Source organism: Staurois parvus, unplaced genomic scaffold, assembly GCF_062004578.1.
Source record: "Staurois parvus isolate SC_StPar_1 unplaced genomic scaffold, SC_StPar_1.0 ptg001089l, whole genome shotgun sequence".
In the NCBI taxonomy this organism is placed as follows: Eukaryota; Metazoa; Chordata; class Amphibia; order Anura; family Ranidae; genus Staurois; species Staurois parvus.
The window spans coordinates 604,128-630,023 of NW_028318885.1; the positions used below are offsets into that span (position 1 = coordinate 604,128).

At 40.9% G+C, this 25,896-nt stretch overlaps 1 protein-coding gene and 1 long non-coding RNA gene across 10 annotated transcripts in view; one reads left to right on the top strand and one right to left on the bottom strand.

Annotated features, from left to right (window-relative positions):
- The window catches only part of NPAS3 (neuronal PAS domain protein 3), a 671,079-nt gene that overhangs the window by 596,172 nt on the left and 49,011 nt on the right, over positions 1 to 25,896 (top strand). For all 9 annotated transcript variants that reach the window (XM_089658669.1, XM_089658666.1, XM_089658668.1 and 6 more), the window contains 2 exons: positions 12,555 to 12,673; positions 20,624 to 20,817. In XM_089658669.1, coding sequence (XP_089514795.1) covers positions 12,555 to 12,673; positions 20,624 to 20,817 — 313 coding nt within the window. The remainder of the gene's footprint in view (positions 1 to 12,554; positions 12,674 to 20,623; positions 20,818 to 25,896) is intronic.
- The window catches only part of LOC149440400 (uncharacterized), a 48,002-nt gene that overhangs the window by 1,125 nt on the left and 20,981 nt on the right, over positions 1 to 25,896 (bottom strand). The gene's annotated exons all lie outside the window — the stretch shown is intronic.

Consider the following 25,896-nt stretch of genomic DNA (forward strand, 5'->3'; position numbering starts at 1 on the left):
AGCTGTTTTTTAGTCTCAGTGAGATACATTTGTCACAAGTTTAATCAATATTCAATTTACCGCCATAGCAAACTTAGTTGGTCAACTTTTAAATTGTCCATCTTGTAGCTCCTTTAACCAGTCCATCCTTCCACTTTTTCCATACGCTTCCTTACCACTGCAATGTGTTCATTAGATACATGCTTCATCCATTATTAGCAGTCCTCCCAGTGACACAGGGACAATTCCTGTTTTGAAATATTGAACGCGTTTCCAGACTCATGCTGTGCTTGTGTGAGGAGAGGGGTGTGTGAGGGGGCCACAGAGAATCTGCCCCCCTCCTTCCTTTCTCTGCCATCTTTCACAATCCATCTCTCTCCTCTCATAGCTGCGAGGCCTCATTGGGGATACATACATTAAGCCCTTTAAATCGTTTATAATAAATCTTTGTCTAAGGCTCATTTTGACAGTCTCTCTCTCTTTCGCTCTCGCTCTCTCTCTCTTTATCTGACCCTTTTAAAAGAGCTTCTTTTAAAAGAGAATCCTCAATAGTCAGTTAATCCACTGGGTGTACTGACAGAGAGCAGACAGAGAGAGACAAGAAAGGCAAAAAGATACAGCCCCAGGAAATATACACACACAACGCAGTGCATTTACACAGAGCTGGAGCACGCAGACTGCTTATTAACCTATTTCCTGCTTCTACTGCATAGCTTTACCTTTACAGTATACGAGTGCTTGGCAAAATGCATGAGGCGCTCTTTCTCCATAGGCCATTGTGGCAGCAGAGAGGTTAAATGTTTAGAACTATTACCACTTTGAAGTATTAGTGCTGTGCATATATGCTACATTCACACATTAAAAATCTGAGCGCCCAACCAAGTCACGAAAATGAAAAAGTGCTTTAAAAAGAGTACTCAAAGTGTTAATACACTTGAAGTGACACAGATTTCTAATTTGCATCATGTCCGTGGAAAATATAATGCAGCCGGTGTTTTTAGAGAGTTAGTGAGCACCTGCTGAGAAGATGCTTGGGGCACCACAAGAAGGAACTGAGAGTCAAATGTGACCTCTGAGCCACTGGTTGGGGATTACAGCCCTACATCTACATTTTTGTCATTTGATTGCATACTGAATAATGTCAGACCTGTGCTAAAACATATACAGTCTAAAGCAGAAGAAACTTTTTACCATGTGGGTCACGTTCAAACATAAAAAGTGACACTCAGCCAAAACAGCTGTCAAATTTGAAGGGGACTTTTCAGGAACTTCTGCAGGAATAAATTCTCAATATATCACACTATTCAGCAACAGTTTCATGTTTTAGAAACTTTGCATCTTAAAAAGCCATCATTGAGCCCCCCTTTATTAATCTAACTGAAACATTGCAACTTTATATGAAGGCACGCGATGCCTACAGCAAAATATGGAGGAAAACTTCCCAAATACAACTAGAAATGGAGGAACTCTTTCCACAATACAACAAGAAACTGAGGAATACTTTCCTCAATAAACAAGAAATGGAGGAATTCTTTCCCCAGCATAATATGAAATGGAGGAATACTTTTCCCAATACAACAAGAAGTGGAGGAATTCTTTCCCCAGTAAACAAGAAATGAAGGAATACTTTTCCCAATACAACAAGAAATGGAGGAATACTTTCCCCAATACAACAAGAAATGGAGGAATACTTTCCCCAATACAACAAGAAATGGAGGAATACGTTCCCCAATACAAAAAGAAACGGAGGAGTACGTTCCCCAATACAACAAGAAATGGAGGAATATTTTCCCCAAAACAACAAGAAAAAGAATAATACATTCCCCAATACAACAAGAAACTGAGGAATACTTTCCCTTATACAACAAGAAATGGAGGAATACTTTCCCCAATACAACAAGAAATGGAGGAATTCTTTCCTGGTACAACAAGAAACGGAGGAATACTTTCCACAATACAACAAGAAACAGAAGAATACTTTCCCCAATACAACAAGAAATGGAGGAATACCTTTCCCAATAAAACAAGAAATGGAAGAATACTTTCCCCAATACAACAAGAAACAGAATAATACTTTCCACAATACAACAAGAAACGGAGGAACTCTTTCCACAATACAACAAGAAACGGAGGAATACCTTCCCCAATACAACAAGAAATGGAGGAATACCTTACCCAATACAATAAGAAATGTAGGAATTCTTTCCCCAATACAACAAGAAACAGAATAATACTTTCCACAATACAACAAGAAACGGAGGAACTCTTTCCACAATACAACAAGAAATAGAGGAATATGTTCCCCAATACAACAAGAAACGAAGGAATACTTTACCCAATACAACAAGAAACGGAGGAATTCTTTCCCCGGTACAGCAAGAAACAGAATAATACATTCCCCAATACAACAAGACATAGAGGAATACTTTCCCCAATACAACAAGAAATAGAGGAATACGTTCCCCAATACAACAAGAAATAGAGGAATACTTTCCCCAAATACAACAAGAAATAGAGGAATACGTTCCCCAATACAACAAGAAACTGAGGAATACTTTCCCCAAAACAACAAGAAACTGAGGAATTCATTCCTCTATATGACAAGAAACAGAGGAATTCTTTCCACAACACAACAAGAAATGGAGGAATACTTTCCACAATACAGTGCAGAAGAGTTAATATAAATGAGCACATTGGAAGTCACACACAAACAAAAGTACAGCGATTGAACCAGGTACATTCTAACTGGCCCATGTAAACATGAGAAAGGCATACATAAAATCCTTACTGGATGAGAATGGGCAATGTACAAATCCAACAGCATTATGTCTTTCAATGATGGGGAAATGTATTTCCAATGAAAATGTACATCTTAAAGAAAAGGAAAGAGGAGACCAAAGTGCAATGTCTCTGCAAAGGGACTGAAGGCTAAGGAAGGGAAGGAAAGAAGAGGGGGGGGGGTGTATGGCCACCAAGTGGCTTGAGGAGACAAAGAATCAGAAGGAAAGAAGGTTTGCCTGGAGGAGAAAGAGGGAAAAAGAAGGGGGAGAACATCCTGTGCAGGGGCAATCTAATGTGCCACCCTAAGACGACCATACAGGCATTCATATCGATAGCAGTGAATGGTCCAGGCCCAGACTGTCATTTATAAGTGAACTAGGGGTCCCATACCTTCAGGAACTTAGAGTGGGTGCCCATGAGAAAAGACATGAGCTTCTCCTGCACCAGTTTCCATACGATGCATCGCATCCAGCTCTTTTTTAAAACAATATACTGAGCTAGCCAAACCTAGTTCTTGAGGGAGTGTATTCCACATTTTCACAGCTCTTACTGTGAAGAAGCCTTTTAGTATTTGGAGGTTAAATCTCTTTTCCTCCAGATGTAAAGAATGTCCTCTGTAATGACCTAAAAGTGTACACCAAGTTCACTGCGCATATAAAACGTTATGTTTTTATACATGGTGATCATATCCCCCATCAATTTCCTCTTCTTTAGAGAGTAAATTCAGTTACTGTAATCTTTCCTCATAGCTGAGCTTCTCCATGCCTCTTATCAGTTTGGTTGTCCTTCTCTGCACTTTCTCCAGTTCCCCAGTATCCATTTTGTGAACTGGTACCCAAAACATAACTGCATATTTCAGAGGAGGTTGTAATCATGATATGTACAGGGGTAAAATTATATATATATATCTATCTATCTGGAGTCTATACCTCTTAATAAAAGAAAGCATTTTGCTAGTTTTGAAAACTGCAGCTTTGCATTGAATGCTATGATCTACCTGTACATCCAGATCTTTCTTGACCATTGACTTACCCTAATTTGACTAATTTATTTTGTGTAAGATTATTGAACATTTATTGAATGTATTTTCTATTGATATAAAGAAAGCTTAATAAAAAGATAAGTGGCTGCTGCAAGGGCTGCTCTGTATGAACAAATCAAAGAACTACACAAACACTAGGGTTTTCATGATTCTGTCATCCCTGAGCCATCACCTGAGTCCAGGAACTAGATATTTACTTTGGATGATGGTACTGTCCTTCTGGAGAGAAAAGCAGACATTGTAGGAAATAGGGGAGGTTGTGTGATCTCATAGAAGTGATACAAAACTTTCACATTGCTTAGCATGCATATACAGTATATATAATATAACAAAAATTGTTTGATGATAGGTCTACTTTAATAGGGCATTTGCAAATACGGTGTAACCCATAGCATCCAATGAGGATTTTTCTTTTATTGAGCTGACCACCCTAAATCATTATCGTTTTGCTCTTTTGGGTTATTAAACATTATTTTTTCTTTGTACTCCCCAATTAAATCATCTTATAGTAGATTTAAAATAGGTTGGATTTTAAAGAAATCTTAACATAGACCTAAACTGAAAAAAATCAAGATCTGTTATCTTATAGGGAACATCTAGAAATGATAATTTTTTCTAAGCAGTACCCTGAAAGAATTACCTTTTTGCTTTAAAGTTCTACTGATAAATAGCAGTGCCTAGGCACTCCAGTGTCTTGAGGCTCATAGCTGTATATCTGCGGTGTAAAATAATTTAAGGTGTTGCTGCCTGTAATTACTAGTCTAAGGAGGTCTGCAGTGAGATTTGGTGATGCCACTACTGTGTTGCTTCCTGTTTTCTATGCTGGAGAGGAAGCTGCAGTGAAAAAATCTCCCTTTTTTTTTCGCATCATTCATTCTATGGATTTGTGCTTCCTCCACCTCTCTTGCTGCCTCTTTAATTTTCCCCCTGCCACTTACAATGAGGGCAGCTGTCACATGCAGGAAGCAAAATCTGCTTCTTGATCAAGATGGTCACCTCCAGACAGAGACAGAGAAGAACAAGACATGGTAAGTCAGTTTAGTGTTGCCTGATCAGAGAGAAGATTGACTTCTATGAGTTATTGTATGTTTCTCACAATGATTGCTCCTAAATAGGGCTGTTACACCGGCCCAGTATAAATTGCCTTTTTTGCCGTATAGTTATGACAATGGATATTGTGCAGCAGGTGTTCAGCAAGCCAGACACTTCAAAGATCAGCTGCTAATGTGAGGCTTTTGTAAACCACACATTGGTTCATGAGCCTGTTTGGGAATGTCACATCTAAATAGGTGTATTTATGTGTTATTTTTGTATAGCTCATTGTATGTTATAGTCTCAAATATGTGCTTTATTCTTTTTCCGTCATATAACAAAATGGTTATGGACACAGTGACCCTCTTACAGTAGCTCAGGAATACTTCTACTTATGCTATAATTATATGATTTTCAATCCAACCCTTTCATAATGCCCCTACACTCCTTACTGCTACTCTCACCATTCATGGATGGTTCACAGACCCGAGGAGTCAGCTCATCCTCATTGTACTCCATAACTCATTGAATGAGCGTAACCACACATATCAGGCTTACACATATCAGGCTTCAATAAACTTTTTTCCTCCCAGTAGGATCAACATCCTGACAAACACCTCAAGCTGTAACCCTTGAAAGTTTGAGCTTGAGGTGTTTGGTGGGGTGTCCATTCCAATGGAAAGGATAAAGGTTATTGAACGCTTGACTCACATGGTAGTGTAGATATACTGATTTGCTGAGTGGGGGAAACATATGATATCCATATGGAACCATGTTGTATCATAATATATGGTTGGAAAATGAACCTTTATTACGGGCCTCCACAGGTCTGTGGTCACGCCAGTTTGAAACCTCGTGTAGTATAAATAAATGAATTCTATATGTAATGATACAGTAACTTTATGTGGGTTTTTAAAAAATTTCTTAAAAAGAAAATGTAATTAAAACAACCGTGCTGCACCTATTTCTCAGCAGTAGATTCAGGAATATGGGGTTTTTCCATAGAACCTCATCTTCTGTTAAACATTTGTAGCGGGAAGAAATCTTATCATTTATCTTGTGTCAGTTATCTGGGCTATATTCTAGTTATTTAGGCCCATGCACAAATGCAGGTTATTTATTAATTTAAGAATGCTTAACAAAACCCATTGGACTGATGCGTTAGTACAAAACTTACAGTATTTGTTTTGTAACACTGTATGAGTTATGTTTGTCTTGCCTAACATCAAAGGGCTCTTGGATGTTCTATTAGATGTTTACAACTGTTCTTCAAATGGTAAATCCTTACAAGAGCTCCTTTCAAAGGTTAAAGCACACAGGTTTTGGGTTTTATACAAACGTTGTCATATGTATTTGTTAAACTGCCTAAATATTAATTGTCCTTTAGTGGTTTCATGTCTCTTATTGCATGCTGATGATATATAGTAATTGTAGATATTTGATCTCCTCAACCAATAAATTCGGTTTCAGTAGACTTTGACAGTTGGCTGCCTATGGATACAAAAAGACTGCTACCAATATCCTCAGAATGTAATCATTAGAGGAAATGTCTGTTTGCAGGGTTGAAATAATGCAGTGAACAGCTCAATGTTCCCCTGTGTACTTTCACAGAAGACTGCATTGTGCCAAGTGTAAAGTTTGGTGGAAGAGGGATTATGGTGTGGGGTTGTTTTTCAGGGGTTGGGCGTGGCCCCTTAGTTCCAGTGAAGGGAACTCTTAAGGCGCAAGCATACCAAGACATTTTGGACAATTTCCTGCTCCCACCAGTGCACAAAGCAAGGTCCATAAAGACATGGATGAGCAAGTTTTGGGTGGAGGAACTTGACTGGCCTGCACAGAGCTCTGAACTCAACTCAATAGAACACCTTTGGGATGAATTAGAGCAGAGACTGCGAGCCAGGCCTTCTCATCCAACATCAGTGCCTGACCTCACAAATGTGCTTCTGGAAAAATGGTTAAACATTCCCATAGACAGACTCCTAAACCTTGTGGATAGCCTTCCCAGAAGAGTTGAAGCTGTTATAGCTGCAAAGGGTGGGCCAACTCAATATTGAACCCTACAGACTAAGACTGGAATGACATTAAAGTTCATGTGCGTGTAAAGGCAAACCAATACTTTTGGCAATATGGTGTATATTCTGTGAGGCATAATGAGTCTTTTGAACATGTCATTTTTTTCCACAAGTTTCTAGAAAATGTGGGAAAAAAATGAAAAATTACTTTTTTTACACAAAGTTGTCACTTTATATGACATTTCTAACACACAGCATGGATATAGAAAAATTACACCCCAAAATACATTCTGCTACTGAATATGGTGATACCACGTGTGAGACTTTTTTCACAGCCTAGCCACATAGAAAGGCCCAACTTCCAAGGAGCGCCTTCAAGCATTCCAGGAGCATGATAGGCTGCATTGATGGATTGGCTGCAGTGACAGGTACACTGATAGGCTGCACTGATGGCTGTGGTGACAGGTAAACTGATAGGCTGCACTGGTGGACTGCTGTGACAGGTACACTGATGGGCTGCTGTGCCAGGTGCACTGATAGGCTGCTGTGAAAGGTACACTAATAGGCTGCACTGATGGCTGCGGGGACAGGTACATTGATAGGCTGCATTGATGGCTGCGTGTGACAGGTACACTGATAGGCTGCACTGATGTCTGCAGTGACAGGCACACTGACAGGCTGCACTGATGGCTGCGAGGACAGGTACACTGATTAGGGCTGCACTGATGACTGTGGTGACAGGTACACTGATTAGGGCTGCACTGATGACTATGGTGAGAGGTACACTGATTAGGGCTGCACTGATGGGCTGCTATGACAGGTATACTGATTAGGGCTGCACTGATGGCTGCTGCTGTGACAAGTACACTGGCAGGCTGCAGTAATGGGTGTTTTGTGACAGGTACACTGACAAGCTGCACTGATGGCTGCTGCTGTGACAGTTACTCTTTTGTTACAGGGCTGACCAAGCAATCAGGGCACAGTACTGAAGGGGTTAAAGCTGTAACCCACTGTTCCTGTGTTCTCTTCCTCACACAGGATCTGTGCGTGAGGAGGAGAAGCTGGTAACAGTGAGTTACCTCTGTTTGTTGACATTGTGTGATGGGCTGTGATTGGTTACTGCCGATCATATGGTAAAGAGCCACTGTCATTGGCCACTTACCATGATCGGTGATGTGAGGGACACAACTCGCCACCAGGTCTCCAGGGGCGCACACGAGTGGCGAGACAGAGATTTCCAGAGGGACAATAGGCCTGCCTGGCCATCATTCTGCTTGAGGCCGGATGAGTAGTTAAAAAACGCGCAAGTGCTTGTAAACGTGTCTAAACGCACATAAGCGCTATGTATGTTTAACACTTGAGTGTTAATTAATTTCAATTCTGGCCAATGACATTAATTAACACTCAATCGCGTGAGACGCCTAAATGCATTATACACTTTTAGCGTTAAGCATTTTTTGTGCCAAAATACTGTTGCCAGGAGGAAAGGCTTCCAGGCGAGTTGATAAAACATCCTGTGTGCAAGAGGCCTTAAAAACAAAAATGTTGTGCAAGAACATTAAAAAAAATAAAGTGCAATAGTGTAAAGTCACTCACGGTAAACAAAAATATACCACACAGTGTGTACCCCTAAAACCACATTTATTAAAGCTTTAAAACTGCGCCTGTTCCTTAGTGCACACAGGTAAACCTCATCAGTATTATGCCAACATTGCATTTTTGTGGAGCAGATTTGTGTCTACAGAATCTGGAGCCAGGAAGGGGAAAAAAAGCTTTATATGACCTCTATAATATACAGGTCATCCTTGTAAGGTCAGAGCACATCTACACTTGTGATGGAGGAGTGGAGTGAATCACTGGAGATACTGCACAGAGAGATTGGAAGATCTGTGGCACCTGGGGTTGATTTATTTTTTTGGACAACCAAGTTGGATTAGAATGATTTATGTTGACTCATGGGATTGAACTTTATTTGGATTACACTATTGGACTTTAATTTTTTATGTTCTCGCAAAACACATTTTATTTATGTTTTATTGAGTTTAAATGAGAGTAGCACTGCACTGTTATAGTTTATTATTGAGATGTAATGTTCGCCACATATTAGTGTTAGCAGGGGTGGACTGACAACTCATGGGGCCCCCGGGCAATAGGGGATCATGGGGCCCCTGTGTCCTTGCCCAATCTAAAAAAAAGCCTATGATAAAGGTACCAGGGGCATCTCATGAGGCCCCCTACTGACCCCGGGCCCTCGGGCAATGCCCGAGTTTCCAAATGGTCAGTCCACCCCTGAGTGTTAGCTGGCTTCCACTGTTTGTGTATAGACGTTATATTTATAGGTAGCAGTGCAGGAGTTTTGCAAGAGACCTCATCACTGTGCTGCCCATAGTCTATGCAGAGAGCAGAGCTGTGGGAGAGGTTCAGCTGGTCCACCCACCACAAGCTGCCTGCAGAAATCTACAGGAGAGGGGTGGAGACAAGACCAGTCACCCTGCACAAGGAAAGAGAGCAGCAGTGACTGGTCTTTATTAGTGAAAGCTCCTCACAGAGGAAACATTTCACACTGGGTTCTACACAGATCTAGAAGAATTACACAAAGCACACCAAAGTTCATGTAAGAACACACATGACTTTTCTATTTAAACATCCCTGGAGTTCAGCTTTAAATATTGTGAAAACATCAAGAAATTCCACAATGTTGGGGGTTCTTCAGGTAGTTCCCTTCCACAGTTTATTTGGCTGTAATCCATACATATTGGTGCCAAGAACAAGGACACACTGACAGCTGGTGCCAATAATGTTGAGAGAAATAAAGTGAATCAAATAAAGGCAAAGTTCAAACTGGACACTTGCCCAATTGCAGTGCTGCTCTTAGATACCTCCCAAGTTTCTGAGACGCAGTGTATGTAGACAAAGGACACACCCTGGCCAAGTTGGGCAAAGCAAGTAGAATTATTTTGCAAAACATTATTGAATATACCCACAAGTATTTTTTTTAGCCTCAACTTTTTCTCTTTACTGGCCTTTCAAAATTGGATGAACGATTTAGCACAGTACAACACTTTTGGTAGTTAGACCCTGAGTAGGAAGAAAGGACAATGGGATTTGATTTCTAAATAGAGACAGTTGAGTGCCATGATGTTACAGTATATTTTAGGCAGTTTTTCTGATTTTAACATGTAGCTATAGATTTAAAAAAATGTGTAACCAAACAATCTTATACCCTCGGCTCTGGCCACCAATATAGGCTCCCAATTTAGTGATCTTGCTGGAAAAAGGCACACGTTACACATTAAAGAGAGCCTGTACTGAGAGAATAATGGGAACTACCATTGTCAAGTTCTTTCTAAAAATGCCAGTTACCTATCTGTCACGATGAACACATGGTTTCAGGGCTTTCAGAGCTACTAACCTAGAACAAGCATACTAGTGAAGTTAAAGTCGAAATGCTTGATTTCAATACCAATACTAGGAAAAGGTTAATAACTCAATAGAAAAAACAATACTGAAGTCATTAATGCAACATGACAGCCAGGCAACCAGCATTTTCAAAATAAGTGGTCAGCAACAGTGGTCTTTTATTTTCCCAGTACATTTTTTCCTAAAACATGTTCCCTTGCAGTCTAGTTGTTCAAAAACATGAATCTCCAGCCAGAGGCTGGAACAGTTTTCCTGTTGCATTAGTTAGTACGTGCCGTGTTTTCCTGAGCTGTCCTGGCCCACCCCATCGTGAAGCTCCTATGATCCTGTTCTCTGCTGAAGCCAAGCATCGGATCCTAGAACCAGCTGGATCTGAAGCCGACACTTCAGTTTTTGATCTTACAGCTTTTGATTAGAAATAATGAGCTTGTTTCATTCAAAATGGGAGCCGTGTGATAAAAGAAATAGGTTTGATTCCACTGGATTAGAGAGCAGAATTATTTGTCGTAGAGATGGGTGCTTAACCCCAACTCCTGCCATTAACATCCTCTTATGATTAACCATTTTGCTTCCAGGCAGAATAGCACTAAGGTAATGAAACATCTGCAGATCATCACATATATATATATATATATATATATATATATATATATATATAATTTAATTTTTTATGTATTATAAAAATCCGTAGTTACAAAATTTCCAAGGTTGAAAAAAAAATCGGTCCACCTAATTCAACCTATGTGTCACAAACTATCACCTATGCTTGGGATCGTGGACCCTCCATGCAGCCTGTGTGCTGAATGGCAGTGTGCTCAGAGAGTGCTGGCCACAACTGACCTGGTACAGGAAAGTACAGAGACCATGATCTGGAAAGTACAGAATGCACAGAATGAGCTGCTGGTCATACAGGCAGGCAGGACACAGAATACTAGTAAGAACCACTGACTGCACTGGGGTACAGAGCTCACTGGGAGATTGGAGTATCAGAGCTGCAGTGGGATGCTGAGCTTACATGAACATAGAGGTAACAATATGTACCAGGTACAGTACATGGAAGTGTGGTAGTCTGGGTCCACCAACTTTGCCCATAAATGTTGGTCATTGTTGATGTTGGAGTGAAAGTGGGGGGAAGCGTGCACAGGCTTGGTGCGAGAGGAGGTACAGATGTAGATGTAGTACAGATGTAGTGGTGAAAATGGGGGTGTATAGCTATGATAGTGAGAATAGAGGGTGCGGGTGCAATGTTGAGAGGAGGTACTTTGTACAGGCTTGAGGTGAGAGATGGACCTACAGGCGAGGTGAAAGTGGTAGAGCCGTCTTTTTCCAGAGCAGCCTGTATTTCTCTTGAGGTTACCTGTGGGTTTTTCTTTGTATCCCGAACAATTCTTCTGACATTTGTGGCTGCAATCTTTCTCAGTCTGCTTGACCATGGCTTGGTATCAAGAGATCCCTGAACTTTACACTTCTTAATAGGTGATTAAACAGTACTGACTGGCATATTCAAGGCTTTGGATATCTTTTTATATCCTTTTCCATCTTTATAAAGCTTCATTTATCTTATTACACATGTCTTTTGACAGTTCTTCTCTGCTCACCAGAGCTCAGTATCTAGCCTGCTCAGTGAATCCATGTGGAAGCTAACAAATTTATACACAGACACTAAATACAATTTAAAAAGCCACAGATGTAGGAAATGAACCTTTAATTGCAATATTAACCCATGTGTGTCACCTTGTGTCCCTGTACTAAGGCCAAACATTCCAGGGTATGTAAGCTTTTGATCAGGTCCATTTGGGTGATTTCTGTTATTATGATCTAAAAGGGAGCCAAACAACTATGTGACAATAAATGGCTTCATATGATCACTATACTTAAATAAAAGACAGTCTTGTGGCATGATCAGTCATATTTTCAATATTCATGCCAAAATTTCACAATTTCTGCCAGGGGATGCAAACTTTTTAGCACAACCATATATATATTTGAAAATGGTTTAATGCACAGGATGTACATATAAGTGCTTGTTTTAAATAATATAAAAGACAACCCTGAAAGGAAAACCACTTTAGATAAAACAAGTGACTGTACAATCAAAACTATTAATTTAACTAGTTTTACTGGGTCTAGCGCTGCACTCCTTGTACTTTTGAGTTTATTAGAAAGGTTTTGTGGTTCCTTTTAGTGCATTGGTCGCTTGTCGGATTGCGCTCACTAACTTATATATTTTTTGAGTTTTACTGGGTTATGTTGACTTTGTGAGTATAACCTCTACTCTTCTCTTTTAGTGGAGTCCTCCAGCCCTGGAATTCTCCCTCAGGATAACTCTTTAGAAAGGTCTTTCTTCATTCGGATGAAATCTACATTGACTAAAAGAGGTGTACATATAAAATCCTCGGGGTACAAGGTGAGTTACATGCTACATACTAAAAATTGCCAACACAGTACTTGAGTCTTGAAGAAACTATTCTGCTGCTCATGGTATAACAGAATGATCATCTGGGAAGACTTTGCATTTGATAGCTGCCAACTACAGCATTTAGAAACCCTCTTGGAGTTAACAAAAAAAGGTAACAAAGTTAAAAACCAAACAGTCTGGATGTTACTGGCATTGCAGGAAAGCGACTGTGTGGATTTTGCTTCTTAAAATGTCAGTTCCCTTAATAAAATGATGTTTTAGTTCCAGGTAGAGCTTGAAGGCGTTAGCTCCTACTTTAATATGCCTTGAATACTCCAACATCGAGATCTTCCTGCCACAAATGAGACTTTGTTCATGTCCATCAGGGAGTTTTGGGTGTCCCTGTCCACCTTTGCATATTCCAGCAGCACCTGTTGCACTCTATATATGAAATAAATAATAATCCAACATAGTTATTGGGAACCCCACACAAAGTCTGCAGAAGGTGTGATGGTTCTGGAACTAAAGCAATGATGTATCACCAGTTTAGTCCTTCCAGAGATATAAGAAATTGTAGGTCGGTTTAACACTGCAGCATCTACCAAAATTGGAAATATTAGTTTTGGGTGGACTGACACCTTATTACTGCCAACCACTTAGGTATCACCTCTGTGTTAAAGTATATTTAAAAGTATACTGAATGGTTTTATTGGTCCAAGTGCCCCTAGAAATACCCATTTGTGAATGCTGCCCCACTAAAATTGAAAAATAAGACCTTATCGTTTATATCTACTGATATTTTCTTGGGTAAATATGATAAGGAAATACTACCCTTGGTTGACCTTCTCCAGCACTTTATTCCAATAGAACCCCTTTCTTCAAAACAGAGCCTACCTTATGCACACCTAAGGAATAAAGATATCCTATCTCCCAAACTAAATATTGCCCATCAGAAGCTCCTGCATGTATAGCTCATGAGCAGGGACTGAGAAATTAGGACACGTGTACTTTTCCATCACAGTGTAAATCTGTTTTAAAAAATGTTATGTGGGACCAGGATTGAAAAACAGCACCTTCAAGTATCCACTCTTCCTAAGCCCACTGAAAACCCCAAAACCTGGGTGAACTGATCTGCAATTACAGACCTCAGTAAGGAAGGTTGATTGTCCTACTCTGTCTGGATTACTTCTTCTCTCTGTTAAATCTTATCTTAAGTTCAACAGCTACAATGGCTGTGAGGATTGGGGAAAGTAGTGGTATTTGCACATTAGAATGCCCAGAGTTCCAGGGCTTCTGAGGTGCTAACAAAGAACAAAAGGGGCAGGCACTTCAGTGAGCCTGCATTTCAGTCCTGGTACCATGTTACATGTTTAATGCAAAGAGTTATAAAGATTGGAACATATTTCAGAAATCTGCACGCTAGAATTGATCCATGTATTGCTTCTTAATGTGGTTGTAAAAGTTGAAGAGAGCCATTGGCTCCCGCTGCTGTCAATCACAACCAGTGAGGAAGTAGCTGGGGGCAGTGCAGAGCTCCATAGACACACAGAGGTGGCTCAGGAGTGACCAGAAGCGGGAGGGACCAGAAGCTCCAGTGGGGGACCCGAGAAGAGGACGATCGGGGCTGTTCTGTGCAAAGCCTTTACACAGAGTAGGTAAATATGACATGTTTATTATTTAAAAAATGGAACCTTTAGAATTACCTTAAAATGAAAATGTAGCTTTGTTTAAAAATAATACATGTTGCACATATTAGAGTGTGCGCTGCTACACACATAAAGTGTATGAGCTGCCCATAGAATGGAGGAATAACAGTTCATACATGTTGCAGAGCTTTATTGCCAAGTGACAGTATCTTTGCAAAGGAGTTCCTCCAAACACCCATTATTAACCTTGCCAAGGCTTCACCACTGTTTCTTCCCTTCTTTGGCTAATGTTGGATGGTAAAGGGAGCAGTGACGTCACTACCAATGTGATAGCGCTTGGCTCTAGCAGCTTTTTGATTGCCTGCTAGGCCTGAGCACTATCACAGTGGAGGAGGTCAGATGCCTCGCCCATACCTGAAAGCACAGGATTTTTTTGGCAGTTGCACCAGCGGAAAGAATGGTGGGGGAACACCAACAAAAGTATCAATGGACATGGAAGGGCACTTTGCAAAGACACTGTCAATTTGCCCTAAATATGCAAGATGACAGTGTCTCCTTAAAAAAAACCCTTTCCTAAGAGAAACATCGAGGCTACCATTGCTGCTTTTCGTTCTTCAAAAGATGGTCGCTTGGCTATAATTCTAACCCTCTGGATTGATCTGGAACACGTATGCTGCTAAGGACTTCTGACTTTCCTGATCTGCCTGCTTGTTCCAGGGCAGTGCCTTTAGTATTAAAGCCAGTGAGTGTAAAAGACAACTGGCATTGTAAGAAGAAGCTCAGCAACAGCTGTCACCATGTTTCTCTTAGGAAAGATTTGTTTTAACATATAGCAGCCAATCAGAGACCAGCATTTGATGGCTCTAACCTGCAAAAATGCCGATTTGGGTGGGTAGCAGCGATGAACAAATTTGATGAAATCATTTGATTACAAACATGCAGATTTGTCCAAAATGTGGAGAATCATACATTTCATGAATGACAACTGCCCCAATTACCTGATTCTCCTCACCTCAGACAGATCTGTATATGGTAATATTGAGGTGAATAAAACATTTAAATCTAATAATTCTCAGGATGTGATATGTAGTTAATGGTCAGTTCCATAGCTTTATTAAATAATGCTGTATTACATGGATTATGTTGTTATGAGTGGTGGAAAATATGTCACTCAACAGCTGCTTATCTGAAATTCATCTGAATATTAATCTACACCTGGAAGCATGTCATTTGTTTCATTTATCTGTTTGATTCTTGTGTCTGTCTTCATTTTGTTCCATATCTTTCCATTTTACTGCCTGTTTCCTAAACCAATTAGGAGTGTCGGAACTAGCAAGATAAACAAGAGCCTATACTCTGTCACGTGTACAAAAACTCTGAGTATACAAGTCTTTTTACCTCTTGGGGGAGTGGAAGGAACGGAGGAAAAATACACGGAGCCTTCGTCCCACACCCCCTTCCTCTGCCCTGCTCCCTCTGTCCTCCCTCTGCTTTGCTTTTCAACTTCAAGGCCTTCATGTTGCTTCCAAATTGTGTCTGGGAGAGAATTCCCCCCCAGGCTGCCTACAATCTAAAGGTGTCTTTGAAGAGCCTCAGTGTATAAAGAATCAGGATGGTTCCTCTCTCCTGAGGCAAGAGAGGATAAAAAAAGAGACAGAAGAGCAATCATACTTGTCTGGCATCGAGACTGCAAGAACATAGAATGGGCACCATATCATATGCTACAAGTTTTACATTTAAAGGTATCGGGATTTGTCATATATAGATGAGAGTGCTGTTGCCCTTTACAGTAAGTGTTAGGAGTGCCGAGTGCACTATATGCATCACACTAGTCACAAGCCTAAGTAGACATATCGCATTAGCTAGCAAGCAGGAATGGTCATATAGTTGTCTTGATAGTTTTGCAGAACCGGTCTACTTTTATGTTGCAGAGGAACGATGATTAATCAGGGTAAACCTATAGCACCCCATGTACTGTCAGTTGCCTCTTGTCAGATAAGTGAAAGATGAATTCTGATTGGTTGCTTTGGATCACTATGATTTTTCTTGTGTCTATTGAAGTTACTGTTCTATTTTTATAGGGCAGTAAGTAGGATATATACACTTGACAGCCACTTTATTAGGTACACCTGTTCAATTGTTGGTAAAACAAATTGCCAATCACATGGCAGCAACTCAATGTATTTAGGCATCTAGACGTAGTGAAGACGGCTTGCTGAAGTGCAAACCAAGCATCAGAATGTGAAAGAAAGCGGATTTAAGTGACTTTGAACATGTCATGGTTGTTGCTGGCAGACAGGCTGGTCTGAGTAGTTCAAAAACTGCTGATCTGCTGGGATTTTCAGGCACAGCCATCTCTAGGGAATCGAGACTCATCAGGCTAGACAAAGCTTTTCCAGTCTTCTGTTGTCCAATTTTGATGAGCCGATGTGAATTGTAGCCTCCTGTTCTTAGTTGACAGGAGTGGCACCTGGTGTGGTCTTCTGCTGCTGTAGCCCATCTGCTTCAAGGTTCGACATGTTGTGCGTTCAGAGATGGTATTCTGCATACCTTGATTGTAACGAGTGCTTATTTTAGTTACTGTTGCCTTTCTATCATCCTGAACCAGTCTGCCCATTCTCCTATGACCTCTGACATCAGCAAGGCATTTTTGTCCACACAACTGCTGCTCACTGGATATTTTCTCTTCCTTGAACCATTCTCTATAAACCCTAGAGATGGTTGTGTGTAAAAATCCCAGTAGATTAGCAGTTTTTTAAATACTCAGAACAGCCCATCTGGCACCAACAACCATGCCACGTTCAAAGTCACTTAAATCCTCTTCTTTCCCATTCTGATGCTCAGTTTGAACTCCAGAAAGTCATCTTTACTATGTCTAAATGCATTGAGTTGCTGCCATGTGATTGGCTGATTTGCAATTTGTGTTACCAAGCAATTGAACAGGTGTACCTAATAAAGTGGTCGGTGAGTGTATGTGTGAGTATATGGGGTTATTTTTCGTGGTAGATTGAGATGAGTTTTGTAGGCCATCCAAGTGATGAGTGGTGCATGATAGTTTTGTGGTCTGTGTCGTTTTGCACTTTTGCTGCCTTCCTACTACCCATTCCAATGCTAGCCTGCAGGCTGACTCAAAAAATCTTTAACATTAAAGCTTCATTTAAAAAAATAAAATAAAATAAAGAACGTGTTATACTTACATGCTTTGTGCAGTAGTTTTGCACAGAGCAGCCTCGATCCTCCTCTTCTCAGTTCCCTCCTTGTTCTCCAGGCTCCTCCTTTTCGAAGAGTGCCCCCATAGAATGCCTTTTACTATGGGGGCACTCCTGCCAACTCATTCTGAAGTCGCCCTGTCTGCGTCTATTGACACAGACCAGGCAGTTCGGCCTCACCACCTGATCCCTTTGTCACAGCATTTAATTAACAGCGGTGGAAACCAATGGCTCCTGCAGCTATCAATCTACCCAGTGAGGAAGGAGACAGTGGTGAGGGCCGCTGCTCTCGTGCAAATCGCTGGATCATGATCTGGCTCAGGTAAGTATAAGGGGGCTGGGGGGATCCTGCAGCACAAAAGGTTTTGTACTTTAATGCATAGAATGTATTAAGGTAAAAACCTTAAGGCTTTAGAACCACTTTTAACAGGTTCCTCCATCCACACTAAGAGTGTGGATGGACACATCTCCCACTTTGGTTATTGTATTTTGACAACCAGCTCTCCAGCTGTCAAAATACACAAACAGTGTCTGCATCTAATGCATTTAAAGATGTCACGTAGAAGGGTGGTGATGGGGCCACCCACTGATCGACTTTTGGTAGGTCTGTCAGAAACCAGACAAAAGTCATACAGTGCATGGCTGGCTTATCACAAGTCCAGTCCCGCCACATTGCTTTCTCCCAGTACACCTTCCCCTTTGGTTGTTAGTGAAGACTAGGTGATAGACTAGGTAATGTCCTCTGCCCCTAGCCCACAGGATACCAAATTCCAAACCAGCCCTAGGGCATGGTGGTTACAGCGGAAGAAAAAAGTAGAGTGGGCTTTCTGACCCCAGTTCAAAACTTACAATACTTGGAACACATTAGAAGACAAGAGACTGGCCTTACCTGTTCCTAAGACCTGTTCTTGTAAGTCAAGAACCCCAGTCAGTGGTAAGGAAGACTTGAATGCTTACAGAAAGGTTGTAGAACACAGACTAGCTTGGTGCAGCCACTTTGGCATTGTAGAGTAACTATACTGGGAATTCTGTACTACTGTTCGCCGCATATAGGAGAGATCTGCCACTCACCACTTGAATCGTATTGTCAGTCATTTGAATTCAAAAAGAATATATAAGCTAAAGCAAAAATTAAGGAGCTGGAGCCAGCCCGGGCTGATGAAGGGTTAATTGAGTTCTCCCAGTTTTATCAGTTAAGGTCATAGGAAGGGGAGCCGGCTCCTGACGTTGTGTGTACCTCCGCTCCCCCCCCCGCTTTCGGTGTCATATTAGATTTAGCTGCTGAAATATATAAAAGTACCACAGGAGTCTCTGATGTGTTTCTTGCCATGAGCGATCCAGCAGCAAAACTCCCCACATGTGTCAAAGAGGACTCTGCTCACTCTATTCTGCCGCTCTTCGGATGATTCAGGCTGTGGTGCCCTGCCTCCTACTGACCAGACCTTCTTTTTATTTCTTGCCTTCCCTTTTCCCGGATTTCTTTTCCTAATGCTTGCCTTTTGCTTTGTATTTGCTTGCTTTGGTCATTCTCTGTCTATTTTTTGACTTTCATTTTTGGATATCGCATTTTTTTTCCCTCCTTGTGTCTCCCTATTTTACAGCTATGTTTCTCTCATATGTTTCTCTCTTCATTAGTGTGTCCCATGTTCTGTCCATCTGTCTTTTTATTTATCTATTTATGGGGCTTAAGTATACATGTCAGTGTAAGCTCTGTGAACAAATTCTGACAGCAAAATATATTTCAGTCTGTTTATTCCCATTCAGAACTGTCTTTTATGCATTTTCATTGTCTCTTTCATTTTTATACTTTTTTTTAATTGCCTTTCGATATTTAGACATTTTTTGACATTTTGTTTTTCTTAATTTTTTTTTTTAGTCAAGGAACCCTTTAAAATTCTGAGCATTCTCAAGGCACCCCATTCTAAAATATAAAAGAAACAAAAATAGTTTTACATATCATAGCAACATCCACACACATGGGCCACCCAATATTAGAGGTGATTTATTCCTCCACCTTTGCAAACTGGTACCGACTAGTATTCTGTTGTTTATTTTCTCCCTTACTTTCACTCCCACTTTCTGCTAACGTGACCCCAGTACTGACTGAGAGGCAGGCATGACATCATTGGTTTTTAGGATACCAGTGGCTGGTTAAGATTGTAATGCTGAACAATAAAAACCTGTGGCTTTGTGTAACAAAAAGGCAGGCCTGATCCACTCGCCGGCTTGTTGACAATTTTGGGGCAATTGTTTTAGGCATTTTGCCAAGGCACCCCCGAAGAACCCAGGAGGCACCCTGGTTGAAAAAGGCTGGTATACCCATATATATATGTTTATAGAGTGCAAATGTCTATACAGAGAGATTCTAAAATGAACATTCAGACTTTAAAAGGCATGGGATGACAGAAGCCACAATTAGACAACCCACCTATAACCACTTTCATTGAGAACTGCTGAAAGCGCCTTCAGTTTCTCTACAGTTGCCATATTGCATTGTTTCAAAGAAGAGTGTATACAGAATCTTCATAAGGGGCTTCTAAGTGTTCGGCAGCACTTGAAGTGTGTAATGAATGTGACACCTGATTGAATGGCCCCAGCTACTGTCCTCCTGGGTCCCAAATTCATTACTATCTCCTGTATTATCAGATGTGAATTATACATCCAGTATCTATCTGTGATGACTGCTCTAAGAAATTGTTTCTAAAATCCTGTGCCAAAAGTCATGGAAATAACTTGATAAATCTCTGCTGGACATTAATTTATAACATAGTAATTGTAATGGTGATCTAGGTAATGAGCTTGTATGTCCTCTACAGACTGCATACTATCATAATCATACACATGGGCATTCTCAGTGTGACATTTCTAGAAGTATGTTTTTGCTTGATCATCTGCACTTTTTGTTTTAGAAAATCCATTACTAGTGCTATAGTGTATTTGCTTTTGAGGAGAAAACTAAAAATGTAGGGTATTGCATAACAGTGTATTTCACTTAATTCATTACATGCTAATATTTTCAGAGTTTATGGACGTGACAAATCCTCATAGAGGAATTCCCTATTTTTCTAGCTACTGAGGCAGTTGTGTCTTTTCATGTTTTCCAGGTGATTCATGTAACTGGACGTCTGCGTCTCCGTGTGTCTTTGTCTCATGGGCGTACTGGGCCAGGACAGGTGATGGGTTTAGTAGTTGTGGCTCATGCTCTCCCTCCCCCAACCATCAATGAAGTCCGCATTGACTGCCACATGTTTGTAACACGTGTCAACATGGACCTCAATATTATATACTGTGAAAATAGGTAGGTGACCTCATCAGAGTATTGGTCTCATTTTTGGAACACAATGGGGGGATATTCACTAAAACCGGAGCGCTCAAACTCTGGTCCAGGTTTTATTGTCAAAGCTTCATTGAACAAGCTGAAGTTAGAAGCTGATACCTACCATGCACAGCTGCACCAGATTCTGAGTGCTCCAGTTTTAGTAAATCTACCCCAATTAATATTTTAAAACACTGATGCATTGTTATCACAGAGTGATGGGACCATTGTACAGTACAATATAAATATATATGGAATACCAGAGACTTAAAACGGAATGTTGCAGCGTATTAAAGTCAGCCCAGTCTAACATTTAAAATTACACCATGCTCACACGTGCCTACAGTGTTCAATACTCTACAGTCCAGTGGTCTCCAAACCGCGGCCCTTTGCTTGCCTTTATCTGGCCCTTGGGGCACTATTTCATCCACTAATGCCAACAATCATGCATAACCCCCCCCCCCTTACACCAATGAAGGGGGCACAACACCTTCCAATGACACCAGTGATGGGGCACAATTCCTCTGACTGACACAAACAATAGGGCATTATTTTTTCCCAATGACATTGGGACCTTTTCTACTCCCACTGGCCACAGCCCGGCCCTCCTAAAGTCTAAAGGACAATAAATTGGCCCTTTGTTTAGAAAGTTTGGAGACCCCTTCTATAGTCCAATGGCATGGTGTAAATAACACAATACTCCAGTGGTTGTCAAACCTCAGAGAATTCCTTGCTAAACAAGCAAGGATCTCAGTACTGCAAGTGGTTGTAATACTCACATATACCAGTGAAGTGATTGGCCTCAGGTGATACACAGAGATTAAACAAATCCTCCCACATAAGTTACACCTGTCTATCTGCAGTCTTCTCTTTTCTATAGCCATTGAAAATGCAGAATTTTTAAAGCTTTTCTGAGAGTTCAGAAACAAGGGGGGGGGAGCTGAAATTAGATGCTGCAGAAGAGAACTCTGAGAGCTGATTGGAGGGAAGAGACACACCCCCTCCACACAGCTCACAGGAACAACACTGAGGCTGTCAATCTGCTGGCGGTCTCTCCCCTGTCACCATTTTTCTTTTGTCAGAAGTGACTCATGCTGATAGCAGAGGAACAAAGAAGCAGACAAAAATGACACTTAATGCTCGGGATTGAGACAAGTACACACTATATGCTTTGTTCATATTTCATCTCTGAGGTTTACAACCACTTAAAACACATGTCAGAGTGAAAAAACTAGTATATGCCCAGATCACCATGTTTTATCCCTTTAAAGATTTTACAAGTACAGAAAATGCCTGTTGGTCTGCCGAAAATGCACTCCGCTCCTCATTTCTTCTGTGAAATGACACCACATGACCTTTTGTGGTCTAAAACTGCAAGAAATGGTTTCAGCCCTGTCAATTTTCCTGTAGATAATGAAACCCTGTCATTTTCTTAAATAAGTATTCATGTTTTCAGTGTAGTGTTGTTACCCATGTAGTGCTTTGTCTCATATTCTTACATGTTTTGTGAGTCTAGCTATGGGGTCAGACAGGATGCCCCCTCCTCCTGCAACCATCAGGAAACATAGCTAGCAAGAAGATGGCTGCTTGATAACTGCCACTATTCTTGGCTTTGAGCGCTTGTCCAAGACAAGTGGTGACAAGAGGAATGCAGACTGAGGGGGAAGCGTGTCAGCCTCCCATCCCGATGCATTCCTCTTGCCGCTGCTTGTCTTGGGTGAGTGCTTGGAGCCATGATGAGCATTTATTACCAAGCATCCGCCTTCTTGCTAACTACATTGTCGGAACCACCACAAGGTGGGGTTCTGTTGTGTACAAACTAGTTCCAGCACTTTATCCAAAGAAAGGAGAGAAGGCCTTACCACTATAGTAATGAAAGGTCCCCTTTTGATACAATGATCTATTAAATGTGTGCATCTGTTAGCCAAGTGGAGAAAAGTTTTGTTTGGCATACAGGTTAGGTAAGTCAGGAGAGAACCTTCATTCAGTCAGCTTCCAATATAAAAACATAACTTGGAACTAAATTGCCTACAACAATCTGCATCACAGTGTTGAGCAACCAAATGATCAAAATTGTGATGGGAATCGATCTAAAACAGCACAACACTTGTCTAAAGGCATTTTTGATTGATTTCCACACCAATTGTGACTATTGGATCGTTCAAAACTGGGAAACAATCTGAACGGCAGGGGGCAGATTGCTGTGAACTGCCTAATTCCATTCAGTCATGTGTTGAATCAAAAGTGCATGGAAAACATCAGCCTACAAATATATTTAGAAATGGTTTGATAAATAACAGCTGGAAAAGTAAAATTATAAGCCTGATTGACTCATGTGGAGAAATCATAACAGTTCTTAATTCGGACACATTGGCGATGATTTACTAGAACTGGAGAGTGCAAAATCTTGTGCAGCTCTGCATAGAAACCAATCAGCTTCCAGGTTTTGTTGTCAAAGCGTAAAAGAGAAGTAGGGATTTTTTTTTCCATTTTTTATACTTACCTAGGTGGATGCAGCATCTGTCCAATGCAGCATCTGTCCCCTGTCAGCATTAAGGGGGAGAACTCAGTGATCACGTGACCGCTGATCGCTGAGTTCTCCTCTCTGCTCTGAGCAGAGAGCAGTGACTGTTAGTCACCGCTCCCTGCTCTGTCCACCGCCCCCCCCCCCGGTGCTCACTGTAGTGTTGGGCTGCAGAGGGGGAGGGAGCGATTGACTCAGGCTCTCAGCTGCTCACTGAGAGGCTGAGCCAGGTGCTGCATTCTTGTGATCCACAGGAGAAGTACAGCCAAATGAGCTTTGGTTGTACTTCTCCTTTAATTGAACAAGTTGACATTAAAAACGAATTGGCTACCATGCACAGCTGCACCAGATTTTGCAATCCCCAGTTTTAGTTAATCAGCCACATTGATATAACCTGAACATATTACAAAACAGCAGAATTCCATTGTTTGCAAAGAGCAGAAGAGAGGAAGGGGATGAAGCCTACAGTGCCTTGAAAAAGTATTCCCCCTTGCAATTTTACACATTTTTGTCATGTTACAGCCAAAAATGTAAATGTATTTTATTGGCATTTTATGTTATAGACCAATACAAAGTGGCACATAATTGTTAAGTGGAAGGAAAATGATAAATGGTTTTCAAAATGTTTACAAAGAAATATCTGAAAAGTGTGGCATGCATTTGTATTCAGCCCCCTTTATCTGATACCCCTAACTAAAATCTAATGGAACCAATTGCCTTCAGAAGTCACCTATTTAGTAAATAGAATGTACCTATGTGTAGTTTAATTTCAGTATAAATACAGCTGTTCTGTGAAGCCCTCAGAGGTTTGTTAGAGAACATTAGTGAACAAAAAGCATCATGCAGGCCAAGGAACACACCATACAGGTCAGGGATAAAGTTGTGGAGACGCTTAAAGTAGGGTTAGGATATAAAAAATATCCCAAGCTTTGAACATCTCATGGAACACTGTTCGATCCATCATTCAAAAAAGGAAAGAGTATGGCGCAACTGCAAACCTACCAAGACATGGCCATCCACCTAAATTGACAGGCTGGACAAGGAGAGCATTAAACAGAGAAGCAGCCAAGAAGCCCATTGTAACTCTGGAGGAGCTGCAGAGATCCACAGCTCAGTAGGGAGAATCTGTCCACAGAACAACTATTAGTCATGCACTCCACAAATCTAGAAGAGTGGAAGAAGTAAGGCATAAGAATTTCAATTTGCAGTTTGCGAGAAGCCATGTGGGGGACACAGCACACATGTGGAAGAAGGTGCTCTGGTCAGATGAGACCAAAATTGAACTTTTTGGCCTAAAAGCAAAATGCTATCTGTGGCAGAAAACTAACACTGCACATCACCCTGAACACACCATCCCCACCGTGAAATGTGGTGGTAGTAGTATCATGTTGTGGTGGATGCTTTCCTTCAGCAGAGACGGAAGCTGGTCAGAGTTGATGGGAAGATGGATGGAGCCAAATACAGGGCAATCTTAGAAGAAAACCTGTTAGAGTCTGCAGAAGACTTGAGACTGGGGCGGAGATTCACCTTCCAGCAGGACAATGACCCTAAATATACAACCTAAGTTTCAATGGAATGGTTTAGATCAAAACATATCCATTTGTTAGAATGGCTCAGTCCAAGTCCAGACCTAAATCCAATTGAGAATCTGTGGCAAGACTTAAAAATTGCTGTTCACACTCTCCATACAATCTGACAGAGCTTGAGCTACTTTGCAAAGAAGAATGGGCAAAAATTTCACTCTCTATAGATGTGCAAAGCTGATAGAGACATCCCCAGAAAGACTTGCAGCTGTAATTGCAACAGAAGGCGGTCCTACAAAGTATTGACTCTGGAGAGGGGCTGAATACAAATGCACGCCACACTTTTCACATATTTATTTGTAAAAACATTTTAAAACTATTTCTCATTTTCATTCCACTTCACAATTATGTGCCACTTTGTGTTGGTCTATCACATAAAATCCCAATAAATTACATTTACGTTTTTGGTTGTAACATGACAAAATGTGGGAAATTTCAAGGGATATGAATACTTTTTCAAGGCGCTGTATATGTCACTATGCAGAGCGGTCCAAAGCTGGGCTCTAGTTGTCGATTAATGGGAAAAATCTTTTATTGCTGTGCAAGAGACTGGAGACATTTAATTGTTAGATTAGGAAGTGATGTCAAAGGGATGTCAGCACTCTAAATCGTACTTGTTCAAGTCAGTGGATCAATGTATAGAAATCAGAGGATCAGCGTGACAGCCAGGAAATTAGCATTTTCATAAGAGGATTAGCATTGGCAGCCTCTATTTCTTACGTGACAGTTTTTATTGAACAAACCTGACATGCTGCATGCAATAGAGCTATGGAGTTGGACACAATTTCCTACATATAAATGTGGCTAGCAAGATTAAACTAAATTGTTTACTATATACTTTAAGAATACGTTTTCTGTAAAAGATGGTCCGCCTATTCTGAGCAGTGCTTGAAGCTGCTTTCACGTTGCTCCGGAAAAACACGGTAAAAATTCATATGTGTTTTTGCTGCATTC